We start from the raw sequence: 18,225 nt of genomic DNA, 5'->3' as shown, positions 1-18,225 counted from the left end.
GATGCCAAGGCGCGGCTCACCCGTAACAGGGTGCCCTGGGGGAAGTGTTCCTGTGCTGAGAGTGACCCAGCTGTCCCGAGCAGCCTCTGGCCCTGGGCAGCAGGCTAAGAGTGAGTGCACATGTGCCCGCCGAGCGCCGGGACCTCGGCAGGGCAGAGAAGCGAGCCATTGTCCCCGCGCAGTGTCAGCCCCGCGGCACCGCCCGCCGCCGATGCCCGGCTGGTGCCAGCTGCCGGGTGGGACACGGCGGCCGTGCCATGGCCGGACTGCTCAGGCCAGCAGTGACCGCGGTCCTCCTCTGCTTTGCTGTGCGTCTGGAGGCCAGCCCGGAGCTGTCCGGTGAGTCAGGATGAAGGCGGGGAGGAGGGGGATGCTGAGAACTGCGCTGGTAGGATGGGAGAGAGAAGCGACAGCACTTTGGTGGGGTAGGGACAAGTGAGGTATAAGCCATGGCAGGCCAGAGTGAGTTTCCCCAAAATGCTGAGACTTCTTTATCTCCACACCGGGCTGTTCTCTGAAAACACACTGCACACATCCCACAGCCCTGGTGTGCATGAGAGTGGCTCCCCAGCTCTGCTGAGCTCTCTTGGACAGTTTGCAGGCAGAAATTCAAAGAAACAAACATCAAGCCAGTCCCTGAGCTTTGCTGAGCATCCCCTCAGCCACACTGCTCATGTCCTTGGTGCTGGGCAGTGTGTAGAGCTGAAGGAGAACTCAGGGCTACCCTGCCAGCTTTCCCTGCTCTGAGGAGAGGGAAGAGTTGGGTTGAAGCTGTACCTGGTCCCTAGATGGAGCTGGTGGCTGTGCCCCAGCTAGAGCACTCATGAGTAGGGGTGCTGCAGGGTGCCCTGCCACAGGATACAGCATGGGTCAGAAGCTCTCCCCAGGGCTATGCCAGTGAACCTTGTAGGTGTAGACAAGGCAGAAATTTGGGATCCCTTCTGTCCCAGCTCTTTGAACAGTCAGGACAGGTGCAGGCAGGCTGGGCACCAGGAATTCCCCAGGGATCATCTGAAAACAGCCATGCACGACTTCGATCTTCTCAACCAAGCCCAGGTGGGTGAAAGCCTGATGCTGCAGCGTGGGCTGTGGTGAGGAGGATGTGATTTCATCGGGGCAGAGCTAACGGCACAACCACAGCACCGGAGATTGAGTCACTGTACTGGCAAGAATCACTCACAAAGTCTGCCTACAGCCTCCTTGACATGGCTCCACCCAAAAAAACATCTTCACAACTGCTCACTGGCCCAAAAGAGTGTGATGGAGAAACCTCCGCACCCATGGCAATGTTTGAGCCTCAATTTTAAAATACTGGTGCCTGCAGCTGGCATGACAGCAGAACAGGGTGGCTGCCTCAAGGCTGGATTTGGGGAAACCCATTTCTTCTTATATTTCTCCCCGACTTCCCTGCCATCCATAGGATTTGTCTGAGCCCTCTGGATCCAAGGCTGCCCAGCAGTGGGGAGTTTAGGCAGCCCTACATCCAGCAGTGTTGGGTATAGGCAGGCAGGTTTGGAGTCAGTGCTAAGCAGAGGTCAAGGCCAGGGTGGCTCTGAAACCTTCAGGAGCATCTGACTGCTGCCAGGTGTGGGGCTGGTGCTGCAAGTGTGAGACTGCTGCAGGGGATGCAGAGGAAGGGGATGGGAGCTGTCAGCCTGGGCAGGGTCCTGTGCCCCTCAAAGGCCCCAGCATCCAGTGATATGGGGCAACCAGAGGAGAGGGACAGGACAGTTTGTCCTGTCCCCTCTTCATGAGCTCTTCACTCCAAGGGTCTGATCCAGCTCTGTGCCATTCAAAGAGCATCTTTGCATCTGGAGCTTTGACCTGGCTAGAACACCTTGTCTACTGCCATCTACCCTCCTGTACTTCTCCTCTCCTCTTTCCTCCATCATGCAGAGAAGCAATTGAGGGCATGCTTCTGGGCTTCTGGGATGCTGCAGCCACCCACTTGCTCATCCCAGCTTGTGAGAGATAATGCCAAGGGAGAGATTAACTCCAGGCTGGAGGCAGCTCCCAGCTGCACCCACTGACATCCCAGGGAGGGATGCTGACTGCAGATACTGAAGGGTTAGTGGCAGCACTGAAGGTGAAAGGGGCCCTTTGTGCTGCTGAGCCTGGGGGGGGGGGGGGGGGGGGGTGGAGCTAGTGCTCCCACCTTCTTGTCTTGGTTTGCAGGAGTTTGACACACTGGGGTTTGGGGGACGGGGTGGATGTCCTGCCCTAAGCCCCAGCACTGCCCTGGGGCTGAGCTGCAAGTTCCCCCAAAGACCCCAGAGCTGTGGTCTGGGGTCTGTGATCTGCTCAGAAGCCCCATATTGCCCTGCTGCAGTCTCCCAAGTCTCAAAATAATGCTTCCCCTTTGCTTATGATGCTTCCTCTTTGGTTTTGTTTTATTCAAAGATGCAAAGTGCTTCATTCAGGGCCTACACATCACATTTTGTCAGCTTTTCTTGCTTCCTCAGTCTTCTCCAGCAACTGGTGCCTGCTCAGAGCACCTGGCAGCTTGAAAAGCTCTTACTAAAACAGACTCCTTGCCCACCCACTACAGCCAATGCTAACTGGAGGCAATGCTGCATGTTAAGCCCTTAGGGAGACTGCACAGGACAGTCCCACTTCGTTGTCCCCTGCAGGGAAAACAACAGGTGCAGTAGTCTGGGACATGAACTAGGCAGGACTGAAAGAAAGAAGCATTCTGTGATGGGAATTCAAGGAGGAAAGGGCCAGTTCCCATTGAAAGGGTTGTGGGCCAGGAATAGTTTGCAGCAACACACTGGGCTTCTTCAGCAGAGACTGAGGTCAGCTGGGCTCAAGTGATGACTTTGTGGCTCACACTCATCCATACTGACCAGCCAGCTGTGGGAGCTTGCAGCAGCCCCTGGACCCTTCTCTCATCTGGCTCATGGCTTAACTTGTGACAGACTTGTGACAGAGAGCATCCTCCTCACCCTGACTCCAGGGATCATCACTGGGGGACCATCTCTGGCTCACTCTTGTTCTCTCCTCACCGTGGCCCCATAACAAGCCTAATTTTCTCTAAACACTTGACAACTCCATACAGGATTTCTCCATCTTCTCTGACTTGCTGTACTGCCTCCATCTTTCCTTTCCTGTTGCTAACCAGCTCAGCTATTCTGTGCTGCTTTCCAGGCTCCTGGCAGCAATGCTGTATGAAAGGTTTGCTGCAAGCCCATCTTCTCTGCTGCTGTTCTTCTCTGATCTTGTTCACTCCATAAGTGCCTCAAGATATATTCACTGCCACCAGCACTTGGGTGCCCAAGTGCCACCACTGCTGTGGCCCTGGTGTCTCCTCTGGACAATGCCACCCCTGCTTTCCCCTTCCAGGGTACCTGCGCAAGGTGCTGAGGAACCACACTGCCCACACCTGTGATGGAGAGCAGCTCCTCATCGTCTGCCCTCGCAAAACCACCATCAGCATCCTCGGGGCCTTCTATGGGCGCCGAGTGCCCAGCACCAACCTTTGCCCCAGCCCCGACAATGCCTCCCAGGAGAGCACCGAATGCACGTCTGCCACTGCCCACCTGGTAAGGGAGGGATCGCAGGGGCCAGGCTGCACAACCCTCTGTTTCCACATCATTGAGCTGCCTGCTTGGGCAGGGGGGCTGCAGGCAATGCAACCTCACCATTCCATGAGGAGGTTTTCATCAGCATCAGGATTATAGAATAATGGAATCAAAGAATCACAAACACTTCTTGGACTCTGTTAGGTTTGGTGCTGAGACCACTTCTCTGGGCAGCCTGTTCCCAGCCACCCTCTGTGAGAGGAACCTTTTTCCAACATCCAGTCTAAACCTGCTCTCACACAACCTCAGCCCATTCCCTCGGGTCCTGTCACTGGTCACCACAGAGGAAAGATCAGTGCTTGCTCCTTCTCTTCCCTTCATGAGGAAGTTGTAGATTGAAATGAGGACCCCCTCAAGACTCCTCCAGGCTGAACAGGCCAAGTATCTTCAGCCAATCCTCATAAGGCTTCCCCTCAAGGCCCTTCACAGTATTTGTTGCCCTCCTTTGGATGGTCTCTAATAGTTTCATATCTTTCTTATATTATGGTGACCAAAACTACACACAATATTCAAAGTGAGTCTGCCCCATGCAGAGCAGACATGTATAATCCCCTCCCTGGCCTGGCTGAGCCTGATGCTCCCCCAGGACAAGTTTGGCTCTCCTGGCTGCTAGGGCACTGCTGACTTATGTTCAGGTTGTGGTTGACCAGGACCCGCAGCATACACCCAGTCCATACACCCAGGGTTGCCCCTTCCCAGGTGCAGAATCCAGCACTTTACCTTGCTGAATTTCCTGTGGTTGGTGATTGCACAGTCCTCTAATTTCTTGAGGTCTCTCTATGGGACCTCCCTGCCTTCAAGGGAGTCAGCAGTTCCTCTCAGTTTTGTATCATCTGTGATTCACTGTGGGGCCCTTTTCCTAGACCATTTTTGGAAGTTAACGGTGAAAGAGATGTTCTGCCATGCGTTCCAGAGTAGAGCCTGGCAGGAGGCACTGCTGTGTCCTGAGATGACTTTTGGAGCAATCCCACAGGAAGCAGCAGGCTCAGAGAATGTGCTGGAATCTGGGGCTGGCTTCTGGGAGAGGGGCAGTGCCGTAGCCAGGCTGTTGGGTTCATGAAATGAGACAGAACGCCCTGAGATGCTGCACTCACCCCTGTGGCTGCATCCCCTGGGGTTGGCACAGACAGTAGGCAGCTGCCAGAAGCAGCTCTCATCTGTGCTGGCAGGTCCCAGAGACTGGATTAGTGAAGCAGACCAAAGGGGTGACAGTTTGATGGCAGCAGTTGGTGCGGGGAAAGGGTAGGAAAGCAGAGGCTGACCGAAGAAAAGAGATGAAACGTCCCCAAAGCTAATGCCTAGGTCCCTCGATGGGGACATCATTTCATACGCTGCTTTTCTAAGACCCTGTTCCAGCTCCTTGCTAGGGCTGGGGCAAACCTGCTGCAAAGCCAGTGACTGCAGCTGCCTACAAGAAAAGGGAAAGAGCCAGTACCAATACTTAGGAGCTCACAGGGCTTTCCTGCTTGGTCCTGCTCCAACCATACATCCCCTTCTGGGATTCTGCATGTTCCAGGAGCTCTGCAAGCACCAAGCCAGACCATGCTGGCACAGCACCAGGCTGGTCCTATGAGCCATCCTGCAAACACAGGTCAGGATCCCCTTCTGTGCAGGATGGAGAGTATGGCCTGGCAGAGGTGCTTGGAAATTGAAGGGTAGGTCTGAGAGCAGGTCTGTGTAGCTCAGGTTTGTACTGGGTAAAAGGTGGGGTGGCCATGCTGGCACAGGTCTGGAATACATGCTGCTGTTTAAGGAGCAAGGATGTCTGGAGCAGAGAGCAAAGAGAGCAAAGCTGCAGCCAAAGCTCAGCTCTGTTTAGGCAGCCACTGGGAACAGAGATTGCTTGTGTTTCCTTAGTGAATTTCCGTTCTGGCAGGCAGTGAAGACCAAGCGGAGGCTCAGTCCTGAGCTGGGCGGGAAGGACAGGGACAGAGGAGGATAATGAGAGATGAGAAGAGGCTCCGTTGTGGATTCTGGAATCCCCGGGCCTGAGTCACGAAGCGGCAGCAAGGGAATAAACCCCTCCCTTCTGCCGGCAGCTTCTGCTACGCTACAGAGCCACTGCTGTGGGACTTGTGGGGACAAAGAGGGGAAACGGAGGGGCAGGGAGTCCCACAGCCACCCAAGGCCGGGCTACCCAGGGACTCCTGGCAGAGCCGAGGGCCTGCCTCCGCCGCTCGCGGGCTGGCCCAGTGCGCAGGAAGGGAGAGGGGCCGCGGCCACCTCGGTCACGGGCGGGGCCCGACCGGCCCGTGGGTGAATGCTCGTCCCCACCTTGTGGCCGCGCGGGGACATTGCACGGACAGCGGGGACGCGAGCCGAGGGGGTCGTGTCAGCTCGCCCCTGCACGGGTGTTAGAGACGCGCGGTCCGGTACAGCGTGGTACGGGACGGGACGGGACGGTATGGCATAGCATGGCATGGCATGGCATGGCATGGCATGGCATGGCATGGTGCGGTACGGTACGGTACGGTACGGTACGGTACGGTATGGTATGGTACGGTATGGTATGGTATGGTATGGTATGGTATAGTACGGTATGGCATGGTACCGTACAGTACAGTAAAGTATGGTACAGTATGGTATGGTATGGTACGGTACGGTACGGTATGGTATGGTATGGTACGGTACGGTACGGCATGGTACGGTACAGTACAGTAAAGTACGGTACGGTATGGTATGGTACGGTATGGTATGGTACGGTACGGTACGGTACGGTATGGTATGGTATGGTATGGTATAGTACGGTATGGCATGGTACAGTACAGTACAGTAAAGTATGGTACGGTACGGTACGGTATGGTACGGTACGGTACGGTATGGTATGGCATGGTACGGTACAGTACAGTAAAGTATGGTACGGTATGGCATGGTACGGTATGGTATGGTACGGTATGGTATGGTACGGTATGGTATGGTATGGTATGGTATGGCACGGTACGGTACAGTACAGTAAAGTATGGTATGGTATGGTACGGTACGGTATGGTACGGTACGGTACGGTATGGTATGGCATGGTACGGTACAGTACAGTAAAGTATGGTACGGTATGGCATGGTACGGTATGGTATGGTACGGTATGGTATGGTACGGTATGGTATGGTATGGTATGGTATGGTACGGTACGGTATGGCACGGTACGGTACAGTACAGTAAAGTATGGTATGGTATGGTACGGTACGGTATGGTACGGTACGGTACGGTATGGTATGGCATGGTACGGTACAGTACAGTAAAGTATGGTACGGTATGGCATGGTACGGTATGGTATGGTACGGTATGGTATGGTACGGTATGGTATGGTATGGTATGGTATGGTACGGTATGGCATGGTACGGTACAGTACAGTAAAGTATGGTACGGTATGGTATGGTATGGTATGGTACGGTACGGTATGGTATGGTACGGTACGGTACGGTACGGTATGGTATGGTACAGTATGGTACGGTATGTTACTGGGATGCCAGCAGAGGTAGTAACAGCTGTGTAGGACACACAGCTCAGTGGGTGCAGGAGGGGAACTGGTTCAGGAACAGGCACTGGAATTGGGATGTCTGCATTAGGGGTGGGCAGGAGCAGCTATGGGACACTTCTGTAGGGTGAGAGGCCACTTCCCTGAGCTTGGTGATGGAACTGTTGCACAGGATGTGAGAACAGCCTCAGGACTTCTCACCCAACTCACACCTGTTCCACTCTGCTCTCCAGAAGCTGCTGGCTGAGTGCCAGGACCAGCAGTGGTGCCAGTTCTCAGTGCACAGCCAGGTCTTTGGGCCAGATCCATGCCCTGGGACACACAAGTATCTCATCGCTTCCTACAAGTGCCGGCCAGGTGAGGTGGAGCACGGTCTGGGCATGGGCTCTCCCTGACCTCAGCTGCTCAGAAAGGGGCAGGGAGGAGAGCATGGCTGCTCCTGCACCTTGCAGCCCTATTTCAACGCTTCCCTTGGCCTAAGAGAGGTAATTCAGGATGCATCAGGGCACTCAGCGATGTCACTCCCTAGGGAACCATCGGGTCAAGACCGTGTGCGAGAATGACAAGCTCAGGCTGCAGTGTCGACCAAAATCCGTCCTGGCCATTTATTCTGCAAGTTATGGACGATTCTTGCAGGGCAAACCAGAATGCGATGTCTTGAACACTGGAGAACCCTATATAGGTATGCCAGAATGGTTTGAGACAGAAATGGGGCAGGAGTCATGCAGAGTATGGCACAAGTCCACCACTGGGCTGTACCTGTGTCCCTTGGCCTCTGCTGGCTGATGCCCAGCAGGGAGGGGGCAAGCAGCTCTGCCCACGGGTCCATGCATCATGTCTCTGCAGAGTGTGTGGCTCCAGATGCTCTGCGCAGGGTCTCCAAGAAGTGCCACCGCAAGGGGAACTGCACTGTGGCTGCTGACAAGGCCACCTTCGGAGACCCATGCTTCCCTGGCATGAAGAAGCAGCTGCGAGTCTCTTACACCTGTGGTGAGAGCTCCCCACAGAGCCAGGGGCACAAGGGCCACTGGTGGAGTGTCTCTGCCCACCCCATGCCAGGCAGGCAGGGGTATGGGACCCCCCAGGGAAGCAGGGACTGCAGGGGAGGAGAAGGGTGGTGATGCTTGGCATGTGTTCTCCTTGCAGTGCCCAAGCAGCTGCTGGAGGAGGTGGGCCCTGACAACTCGGACCCTTTCCTGCTCTCGGACTACATACACGGTAATGTGGGGGGAGGAAGGTTACACCACAAGCAGTGGGGCACCATGTCTGTGCTCGGGTGAACCAGCCCTTCCATGTCTGCATCCCTGGTACCAGCCTAGCATCCCTGTCCCATGGTGGAAACCATCCCTTGGTCAGTGCCCATTCTGAGGGGATGGAGGTGGCATCTGCTGGGAGCAAGGGAGAGGAAGACATACAGAGTCATCCCTGTGGACAGCAGAGCACTTGTGCAGGAAGGATGGAGCGTGGTATGGGGAAGGACAGGCAGGAGCAGGCACCTGGGACACAGGGCACTGAGAGCACCTCATGCCTGAGCCTGCACCCCCTTGTCACTGCAGGTGGCTGGTACAAAGGGCCCAGGTTCTCCAGGCTCCAGGAAGACCGCATGATTTTTACTAGTTCTCTGGCAGCTTTTGCTCACCTTTGGGGTATGTGCCCTCCCTGGGTCTCATGCACCACCTGGGGAAACAGGACAGGCTGGGGTGGTGGCTGACATCACGGATGGCCCCAGCTCAACCCAGGGCTCACCTCAGAGGCAGCCAGACCCCAAACCTCTCCAGCAGGGCACACAAAGGAGCAGGGCACCAAGCACCCATGCTGGGTTTGGGGTGGACAGGTAGGGTGGGAGCTCAGAGGCGGAATGAGCCTCAAAGACCCACAGCATCATGAGTCACAGTGTGGCTACAGCCTGCCTGTGGACCTTCATTTTCCAACAGGCCACATTACCCACTGGGTCTTTTCCTTCCTGCCCTATCTGCAGGCACTGATGGAGACCACCTCTCTGCAGGCAAAAATTTCCCTCGCCAGAGGAAATTACTCATTTAATCCCCCAAGGGATTATTCTTTCCCCTGCTCTGCCTACCCCACGTCCCAGTGGAGGTTTCCTTTGGGGAAAGGCCCATTTCAGGACTGGTGGGTGCTGATGAGGGTCCAGGTGACACTTCCATGATCACTGGGGCAGGGTCTGTCCTATCTCTGCAGCCTGGGTGGTGAGGGCAATCCCTGCTCCCCTCCTCTTACTCCCGTATGCCTGGCAGAGGGGCTTTGCAGGCACTGATACCCCACAGACTGCAGAGCAGTTTGTACCCTGGTGTCTTTCTTTCCTTTTCCCTTCAGGTGTCCCAGAGAAAGTTGCCCTCTACTTTCTTTGTGGAGTCTCAGGAGGCCTCATGCTGCTGCTGTGCATCATCAGCCCCAAAACAACCTTCCTTCAGGAGGTGGGGGAGGCTCTCAAAGACCCAGAGCTGGGCAGCAGCTCAGAGCTGGGCAGGACCAAGCTGCGGGATGAGCAGGATGAAGACATCCCTGATGACAGCTCCTCAGACTCCTCCTTCCGCCGCCTCACCCGCACCTACCGGGCCACTGACAGCATCTTCGGCCCCGAGCTGACGGCAGCTATGGAGGGAGCAGTGGAGCACCAGGGCCACACTGGGGAGCAGATCTGGATGCCCAAGGAGTCAAGCCCATATGCCATACACAAGATCAAATCGGCCACCAAATAAGAACTGGAAGAAAATGGCTGGAGGGCAGCAGAGGGGTGCAGGCTCAGTGGGATCCAACACAGAGAGACATAAGAGTTTGGGCTCCTTGGGGTGACTGGGCATCCTGAGCAGCAGCAGGGTCATGGCAGCTCCAGTGTGTCCATCAATCTACTGCTCCACCAGCTGGGGGTGACATGCAGACTCTCTGTGTGATGAGGGGCTGTGCAATGGTTCTGTGGGCCATGGGGTCCTTTGCCACAGATGCCACTAACCCTAACCTAACCTCCCTGTTCTCAGCTTGCATTGTCTGGCTCTAGAGTTTAACCCTGATCAGCTGTGCCAAGCCCATCCTGAGCCCTTTGAAGCTGCTTGCTCCTATTTCTCCTTGGGTACTGGCTTCCACTCCTGGGCTGCAAACACACCCTGCACTTAGGCACTATGTCAGCAGCAGAGAGGCAGGAATGGCCAGGACATAGGAAGAGGCAGGTGGAGTGGGTGTGCAAGCACAGCAGGCATCACCAGCACAGCCCCACCAGGGTGCATGCCATCCAGCCCTCTGTGCCAAGGGAGCTGCTCCCCAGGCTGGGGCCATTGGCAGCTCAGCATAACCACAGGGTCTCACCTACCTGCAGGCATTCAGGAGCTCTGTCATCCCGTGTTGCTCTATGCTTTCCTCTCTATTTTCCCCAGTGACAGGAGACCCCAAGTTTTAACTTGCTGTGTTTTTATCCAGTGAATAAATGCAACAGCTCTTAGGCACAATATCTCTCCCTGACCTTGGTCATTAGTGATGAAAAGGGGAAAAAGGACGAGGCAAAGTTCAGCCCTCCCTGTGCAGAGAAGTACCTTGCCTCCCATCAGCACTTCTGGCACTAGGCCATGGAAGCAACAAGCTGGGCCTGTTTTACCACAGGAAAGAATAAGGGGAACAGAAACGGGAAAAGCAGTCCATCTGGGTCCCAGGAATGATGGTCCCCTGTCTTCACTGCTCTTCTTCAGCCTGGGGCTTCCTATCTGGTAAGCAATCCTGGAGCCAAGCTCCCCAGATACCATGCAGAGGGGCTTCTCAGCAGTCCTGCAGTGCCAGGAAGCCATGCTGGGGCTGGGGTCTGCTTCAACTCAAAAAGGCAGCACAGGCTTTTTTAGTGCTGTGGGAAGAGTCTGGATGGAAGCAGAAACCCAGCTTTCCTCACGAAAGGGACATGCCAGGCACAAATGCTCTTGAGTCAGCACACAGCAAGAGTCTAGTGAGAGGAGCCAAGGACCTGCATTCTCCCTGATTTGGGGGTTTGCTGGGGGAATGTCAGAGCCCAAGCAGAGCTTGCGGAGGTCTCACCTCCAGCTGCCCCCCAGCATCCATAGATTGTGAGCAGGACTGAGACCACAGCCTTGCCTCAATACTTGGACAGCTGGCACAGCTCCTGCTGCACACCCATGGCTTCACCTTGGCACTTCTTGCTCTCCTCATCTTTTCCCCCACACGCCCCATGTCCAGGGACAATTTCAGCTTGCATGGTGGGAGTCATACCCCTGAAGCAGGGCTGGGATTCCCAAGAGCCTTGCCAGGAGCACCAGCATGGCAGTGCTTTAGAGACTGGAAAAGCCTGCTTCCCAGTGCCAAGTCTGGGCAGGACAGGCAGACGTGAACCTGTCCCAAAGCAGGCAGCTCATCCCAGCCTCCACAGGGCTGTGGGCAGACTTGGATTGGAGTTTTGGCTGAGGATCTTATCCCACAGGATAACCACTGGCAGTTGGATGTGTCCTGGCCAGTATGCACCCAATCTGTATTTCTGACTGGGCTATGCACTGCCTTAACATGCACAGGGAAAAGCAGGCTCCTGGATCCCACAGGATCCCAAACCAACAGAAAGCAATCCCCAGGGAGCCCCCAGGCCAAAGACAGAAGCAGTAACACAGGGGGAGCTGGGTCTGGAGAGGACAAGTGGCCAAGGAGGGAACAAGGTGGGCTGGGGCTGCAGCAATTCTGACCAGTTTTGGGGACTGAAGGGACCCAAGATGTGTAGGACCCAGGTTTAAACCTCCACTGAACCTGTGAGCAGAATTCTGCTCCTGGCTGTCCATGATCCAGGTCTTTCTGCTGGAGATGCATCAGAGCTGCCTGCATGCAGCCAAGCCATGTGCCTGATCCTGCCCATGTAGCCCTTGGGCAGCAGGTTTAAATCCCCCCAGATGCTGGCACTGCTGTATTTCCCTAGCCAGGGGGTTCATCAGCTCCACCCACAACAGCAGCACATGAGTGTGCAAATATCTGAAAGGATTTTCTTGGGCTAAACTTGGGAATTTGAAAGGTTTTTCTGGGAACCTGGTGGCCGAAGGAAGCTCTCCTTTGCTGCAGTGCTGTGCTCTGCTGAGTTCACCTCAGCGGGGGCTTCACTTGTGCCAGAGCTCAATGTAGTGCTAAAGCCCCCAGGAGCTACTGAGGGCAAAGGACCACTGCATGGTGGTGGCATGAAAGCAAAGAACTGTGCTGGAAACTCACAAAGGAGCAGAGTGATACATTGAGCATCAAGGATACAAATATGGATCGTGTGTCTCACACATGAAAAGTGGGTGGCTTTTCCAAGACTAGTTTATCAAGGAACAAAGCAAGCTGTGGGTGTGAGGAGTCTCCTGCATTCCTTTCCTGATACATGAAATTGACTCCAAGCCAACTGACAGCCTGAGCTCTCCCTGCCTTTTCTGAGCTCTCCCTGCCTGGCAGCCTGGCTGAATGGCACGGGTTTCCCCAGGAACTGCAATGCCCTCAAGGCTGGTCCTTGATACATGTACAGTGCTCTTACTCTCAGCAGATGTTCAATGAGCGGCTGGTATCTCATACAACCCCATATTACAGTGACTCTGACCTGTGCCTTGGTAACTTTGACCCTGTCGCTGCGGATGATGGGGCAGTCCCAGTGAGCCTCACCCTGAACTTGGTCAGTCATGCCTGTACAACACCACATGAACACTGCTCCTGTGCTGCCTCAGAAAGTGAAAGAAGGGTTAGACTAGATATAAGAAAAATATCTTCCCTGTGAGAAGTGAGGGTGGGCAGGCCCTGGCACAGGGTGCCCAGAGAAGCTGTGGCTGCCCCTGGATCCTTGGAAGTGTCCAAAGCTAGGCTGGACGGGGAGCACCCTGAGCTCGTCTAAATTGTCCCTGCCCATGGCAGGGGGTGGAACGGGCTGAGCTTAAGCTTAAGGGACCGTTTGGTCCCTTCCCACCCAAACCGTTCTGTGATTATCCAAGCGATCCGAGCCCTCTGTTCCCGACGCTGGGTTAAGGAACGTGCACGGCCAGCACACCCTGTCCCCCAGCCCGGTGGGAAAAGGCAGCCCCGGAGGCCTGGGACCCACGGCTGCGGACGGAGGCAGTGGACGCAGCGGAGCCAGCTGCCCGCGGAGGCCGCTCCACCCGCTGAAGGACGGCAAGGACGGCAAGGACGGCAAGGACGGCAAGGACGGCAAGGACGGCAAGGACGGCAAGGACGGCAAGGACGGGGCCGCCCCCACTCTGCGGCCCGGCCGCCACGACGGCCCCGCAGAACGGATTTAAACGGCGCCTGCTACCACCAATCGCTGCCCGCCCGGCTCGGCGCTCGCCCCGCCCCTGCCGCATACTCGCCTTTCCATTGGTCATCGGCGTTGAATTTTAAACCCTGCCGCCCTGCCCCTTAGCAACTGCATCCCTCTGAGCCCGCTGATTGGCCGCCGCCTGGCATCGGCTCGCACTCTGATTGGGCGAGGCTCGGCCAGTGCTGGCCGGCCGCTACCGAACTGCTACTTTCAAAAGCGCCGGGGCCGGAGGTGCGGGCACAGCCGACCGGGCATGGGTGAGTGGGGAGGGAACATCCCGGGCATGGGTGACTGGGGGGGGATCCCACCCGGTTATGGGGGAGTGGGGCCTCCGAGGGCTGCGGGGGAGTGGGCAGCGCTGGGGCCCGTAGTTGATGGCAGGCGTGGAGACCCTGGAGGATGCAAGGGAGTAAGGGCTTCCAAGATCCCCGTCTTCCCTGGGAATTCCGGGGGATGCAGGAGAGAGGGGAACTTTGGGACTCCCGACTCCCCCAGGGGACCCTGAGGGTTGTGGGAGAGTGAGGATCTGCAAGACCTCCAGCTCTCCGAGGAGTGCAAGCCCTTGCATCCTTCTCTGGGATGCAGGAATCTGGGAATTGCCTGTGCCCCCTACCACCTCACCCAGCAGAGTGAGTGGTGGTTTTTGGGGTCTCTGTCCCTTCTTCCCTGGGAGCAGCTCTAGCCAGATTTGTCCCTTGCCTGGGCTTGTCTTGAGGCACCACTCACCTGCCGTGCTCAGGAAAGGGGTCAGTGCTGCTGTGCTAACCCCCACGAGGGATAAACCTCCCCCTGTGCTGCCCCAAGCTGGGAGGGTGTCCCTGGAGGCAGGTGGGCAGTAGCCCCCATCACATCATGCTTTGCCCCCAGCTTGCTCACAGAGACCAAGGGAAAGGATGCCATTGCCACGCAATGCCAAGATGCTGACCACCAAGCAGTCCCGAGCAGGCAAGGCAGGTCCTGCTGCAGAGAACGTCGATCCTGAGAAGGTGAGCACCGAGCCAAGCGAGAGCTGCAGGGGGGGCTCCTGTGGGGCAGCTGACCACCATCTTCTAACAGCTTCTATTGCAGGAGGAGAGCTGTCATGCTAAGCGGTCTTCATCCTCACCCCAGGGTGGGCCCAAGAAGAGATCAGCATTTGGAGACATCACCAATGTGAGTGGTTCTGTGAGGGTGGGGGCTCTGGTGTCCCCTGTGAGCTCCCCATGGTGGGGGGCATACCCCATGCCCATTAGGAAGAGGAGAGGTCTCCCTGCAGGGCATATCTTGCTTTCCACTCTGCAGCCCCTGTATGCCCCTGTTCTGACCCAAACAGGCTCGCAAGAACCAGGTGGTGGCAGGGAAGAAGGAGTCAGTGAAGGTTGCTCCACCCAAGGCGCAGAAGACACATAATACCTTAGGGGTGGCCAAGAACAACGAGATCAATCTAAAAAAGTGAGTAGCTGGGGGCAGGGGTTTGCTGCAAACTTGTCCCATGGGGCTTCCCTTGGGTGATGGAGGCTGAGCCAGATGCAGGAGGGAACTAGTATATCTACTATAAATGGCATCAGGTTGTGGCAGGGGAGGGTTAGGTTGGATATTAGGAAAAATTTCTTCCCCAGAAGGGCTGTCCAGCCCTGGCACAGGCTGCCCAGGACAGTTGTAGAGTCACCTTCCATGGAAGGATTTAAAAGTCGTGTGGATGTGGCCCTTGGGACATGGTTTAGTGGTGGGCATGGCAGTGCTGGGGGAACTGTTGTCCTCAATATCTTTAAAGGTCTTTTCCAACCTAAGTGATTCTAGAAGTCTGTGGGGATATTTTAGGGGTGGTTTTGCCCCTTCCTGAAGCAGCAAGAGTCTCTGGAAGGCCCCTTTTCAGCCAAGAAATTTGGTCTTCTCCCAGCAATGATTTATGCTCTTTTCCTTCCCAGGTCAATGAAGAAAACTCCCCCAACAGCTCCTGCAGAGCCCAAAGTGGATCCTGTGCCAGAGAAGCCAGTGTCTGTACAGGAACTGAAGCCCCCTGAGCAGAGGGTAGGGACCCTGGGCTGCAGCATTGCCCCAGGCCCATCACAGCACCACTCTGCAGCTGCCACTAGTGCTACTCGGGCACCAGGCAGTGCTCTGGGCCTTGGAGAGACTTCAGCCAGGGTGATGAAAAGCTGGGGAGGGGGGGCAAAGTGCACCACCATCTTGCTTCAAGAATCATCCCCTGGGAAAGAGTGGGGCAGGGACTGCAGGGTGATGAAGGCAGGTGGAAAAGGGGTGTGCAGAGGAGCAGCAGCCTTGCCCTGACAAGGTGACTGGCACTTACAGGGCCTCCCCCTTACTGCTGCCTCTTCCATACCAGCAGGTGCCAGCAGTGGAGGACATTGACAAGGAGCAGCTGGGTGACCCCTACGCCAATGCAGAGTATGCCAAGGAGATCTTTGAATACATGCGGGAAAGAGAGGTGGGTGATGCCTGTCCAGGGGGTGACAGCCCTGTCCAGGGAAGGAGTGACTGCAGGCAGGGCCACTGACTGCTCAGAGGCTCTGACCACTGCACAGGGTGAGAAGGGGCTTGTTTGAAGGTGGAGATGTTTGCCATGTCCCTGACAGCTGGCTCTTTGGCAGGAAAAATTCATGCTTCCTGACTACATGGAGAAGCAGACAGACATCAGTGGGGACATGCGTGCTATCCTTGTGGACTGGATGGTGGAGGTGCAGGTGAGAGGGCACAGCCTTCTGCAGAGCAACCCCTCTGCTGCCTTTGGCATGTGTGACCTCTGTGCTAGCAGAGGCTCCTGCAAGCATTCCCAGCGCAGAGCTGATGCTCCCCCTGTGTGGGCTAGGGATGAGCCTACATCCCTCCCTCTGAGCCTGGCCCATAGGTACCCCTGGCCTCTGTGAGACCTGGAAGGGGCTGGCCAGGCCTAACTTCTGTCTGACACTCTGTTCTGACCCCCACTCTCATTCTTGAAGGAGAACTTTGAGCTGAACCATGAGACACTGTACCTGGCTGTGAAGCTAGTAGACCACTACCTGGTGGAGGTGGTGAGCATGAGAGAGAAGCTGCAGCTCATCGGCTCCACTGCCATCCTCATTGCCTCCAAATTTGAGGTGACTCTTTGTGTACTCTCCTGGGGTGCAGACTCAGAGGAGCTGTGCCTCTATGGTCCCTGGGGAGGTTTTAGGGAAGGCCAGGTTACTGCCCTGAGAGCTGCCAGGGTGGCATGTCTGTCATGTTCCTCCTTCCTGTCCCAAGGGCTGCAAATACAGTCATGATGGGCTGAAACCTGTGTCCTGGTGTCACTGGAAAGCCAGCTTCTCTCTGCTCTGCATAGACCATCAGGATACCCTAGTTTACTTAATGCAGGCATGGAGCTCAAGGCAAGGGCTGGAGGAGTATGGACATGACAAAAGTCCCACAGGGTGTTAATAGTCCTTGCTGAGTCCAGCAGCACGTGAACACTCACAGGGCCTGTGGGGTGGCTAGGATCTCCTGAGTGAGGCCAGGATGAGCTCCCACTGGGGTGCTGAGCAGTTGTGCCCCTACAGGAGCGGTGCCCACCATGTGTGGATGACTTCCTCTATATCTGTGATGATGCCTACAAGCGGGAGGAGCTTATTGCTATGGAGATGAGCATCCTCAGCACCCTCAAGTTCGACATCAACATCCCCATCCCCTACCGCTTCCTGCGCCGCTTTGCCAAGGTGAGTGCATTCAGAGGGTGGGCTGGGTGCCCCCAGGCACCCCTTCTGTTGGCTCCAGGGGACAGTGACTCGCATCACTGGGGCTTCAGGCTCCCAGCTGGCAGCAAGGAAACTTCATCCAGGTGCCCTCAAAAGCGTTTGGGGTGTGAGGATGGTGGTCTATGATAGGTTGGGTGTGTGTAATCCCTGACCTGTGCCCCAGAGGCTGCATTCGAGATCCTAGAAAGGCTGGGAAGGGGAGCAGCATTGCTCAAAAGGCTGAGCGCTTTCCCTGCCCACTGGCTGCAGTGTGCCCGTGCCACCATGGAGACACTGACGCTGGCCCGCTTCCTCTGTGAGATGACCCTGCAGGAGTACGACTATGCCCGTGAGAGCCCGTCGAAGCTGGCTGCCAGCTGCCTGCTGCTGGCACTTACCATGAAGAACCTTGGGGGCTGGGTGAGTACTGTCCCTGCCGAGGCAGCCTGGGAGGCACTGCAGGGGGACGCAATGGACTAGTGAGTGGGGTGATGCACTAGGGCTATGATCAGATTTGGATGCTGATAAGGGAAGATGATGACTGTCCTGTCATTGAGGACACAGCTTAGCCCTGCTGTCCCCTTGCAGACCCCTACACTGGAGTACTACAGTGGGTACAGTGCCCAGGACCTGCACCCCCTGGTGAAGAGGCTGAATTTCCTGCTCACATACCAGCCCCGTGACAAGCTGAATGCTGTGCGCAGCAAGTACTCACATAGGTGAGAGTCATGGGGCTCTGTCTCAGGCCTGTCCCTGCTGCAGGGAGTGACACCACTGGCGTGCACCCTGGGCTTCTGTAGGGATCTGGGAGCATTGGTGGATGGGTGCCAGGGCTGTGGTTGAGCTCTAAGCCAATGTGTTCTTTCCAGGGTCTTCTTTGAGGTTGCCAAAGTCACCCCCATGGACATGCTCAAGCTCGAGGAGACACTCACTAGCTCCTAGCCCCTACTCTGTGAATAAGCCTGTAAATAATGGGGTACCCTCAAGCAGGGTGGTACCATGTACATAAGTAATAGTAATTTTAACTGAGGAAGAGGCGGGGGGGGGGGGGGAGGAAAAAAAGTGATGTGTAACTGTTAATAAAATGTATTTGTTGTACATGCTGGCACTGGAGCCCCAGCACTGTACTTCCCTGTGTTGTGATGAGACAGAGGGTGAGAGCACGGTGACTGGTGGGGACCAGGAAGCTCAGGGTGAAGGCTGGAAAGG

The 18,225-nt window shown here is 56.1% G+C and overlaps 2 protein-coding genes across 5 annotated transcripts; both read left to right on the top strand.

Annotated features, from left to right (window-relative positions):
* The first annotated feature begins 120 nt into the window (after positions 1–120).
* LOC129125771 (protein eva-1 homolog C-like) lies at positions 121–10,514 on the top strand. The gene is made up of 8 exons (XM_054641395.2): positions 121–339; positions 3,343–3,542; positions 7,287–7,410; positions 7,583–7,735; positions 7,900–8,043; positions 8,200–8,271; positions 8,610–8,699; positions 9,388–10,514. Exons 1-8 carry the CDS (start codon positions 258–260, stop codon positions 9,771–9,773), a joined length of 1,251 nt encoding a protein of 416 aa, XP_054497370.2. The 5' UTR covers positions 121–257; the 3' UTR covers positions 9,774–10,514.
* A 2,397-nt stretch (positions 10,515–12,911) lies between these two features.
* Positions 12,912–18,070, top strand: CCNB3 (cyclin B3). 4 transcript variants are annotated; one of them, XM_077186189.1, is made up of 12 exons: positions 12,912–13,558; positions 14,195–14,313; positions 14,396–14,479; positions 14,640–14,758; positions 15,235–15,337; positions 15,654–15,755; positions 15,919–16,011; positions 16,267–16,404; positions 16,843–16,998; positions 17,287–17,436; positions 17,605–17,735; positions 17,886–18,070. In XM_077186189.1, exons 2-12 carry the CDS (start codon positions 14,221–14,223, stop codon positions 17,956–17,958), a joined length of 1,242 nt encoding a protein of 413 aa, XP_077042304.1. In that variant the 5' UTR covers positions 12,912–13,558; positions 14,195–14,220; the 3' UTR covers positions 17,959–18,070. The 4 variants fall into 4 exon arrangements, with proteins under 4 accessions (XP_077042304.1, XP_077042302.1, XP_054497612.1 ...); XM_077186187.1 differs by having other exon boundaries at positions 12,912–13,584; XM_054641637.2 differs by having other exon boundaries at positions 12,914–13,584; positions 15,657–15,755.
* Positions 18,071–18,225: the final 155 nt, after the last annotated feature.

The sequence above is a fragment of the Agelaius phoeniceus genome, chromosome 14 (assembly GCF_051311805.1).
Source record: "Agelaius phoeniceus isolate bAgePho1 chromosome 14, bAgePho1.hap1, whole genome shotgun sequence".
Lineage (NCBI taxonomy): Eukaryota > Metazoa > Chordata > Aves > Passeriformes > Icteridae > Agelaius > Agelaius phoeniceus.
The sequence above is the reverse complement of the archived record's forward strand: the minus strand, read 5'-3'. Positions and strand labels throughout refer to the sequence as shown.

Excerpts from the sequence above, each read along its gene's own strand:
- LOC129125771 (XM_054641395.2), top strand. The coding sequence starts at position 258 with ATGGCCGGACTGCTCAGGCCAGCAGTGACCGCGGTCCTCCTCTGCTTT. Across the intron at positions 340-3,342 it reads GGCCAGCCCGGAGCTGTCCG|GGTACCTGCGCAAGGTGCTG; the intron begins GTGAGTCAGGAT and ends TTCCCCTTCCAG. Across the intron at positions 8,044-8,199 it reads GCGAGTCTCTTACACCTGTG|TGCCCAAGCAGCTGCTGGAG; the intron begins GTGAGAGCTCCC and ends TTCTCCTTGCAG.
- CCNB3 (XM_077186187.1), top strand. Across the intron at positions 14,480-14,639 it reads CATTTGGAGACATCACCAAT|GCTCGCAAGAACCAGGTGGT; the intron begins GTGAGTGGTTCT and ends TGACCCAAACAG. Across the intron at positions 17,736-17,885 it reads CGCAGCAAGTACTCACATAG|GGTCTTCTTTGAGGTTGCCA; the intron begins GTGAGAGTCATG and ends TGTTCTTTCCAG.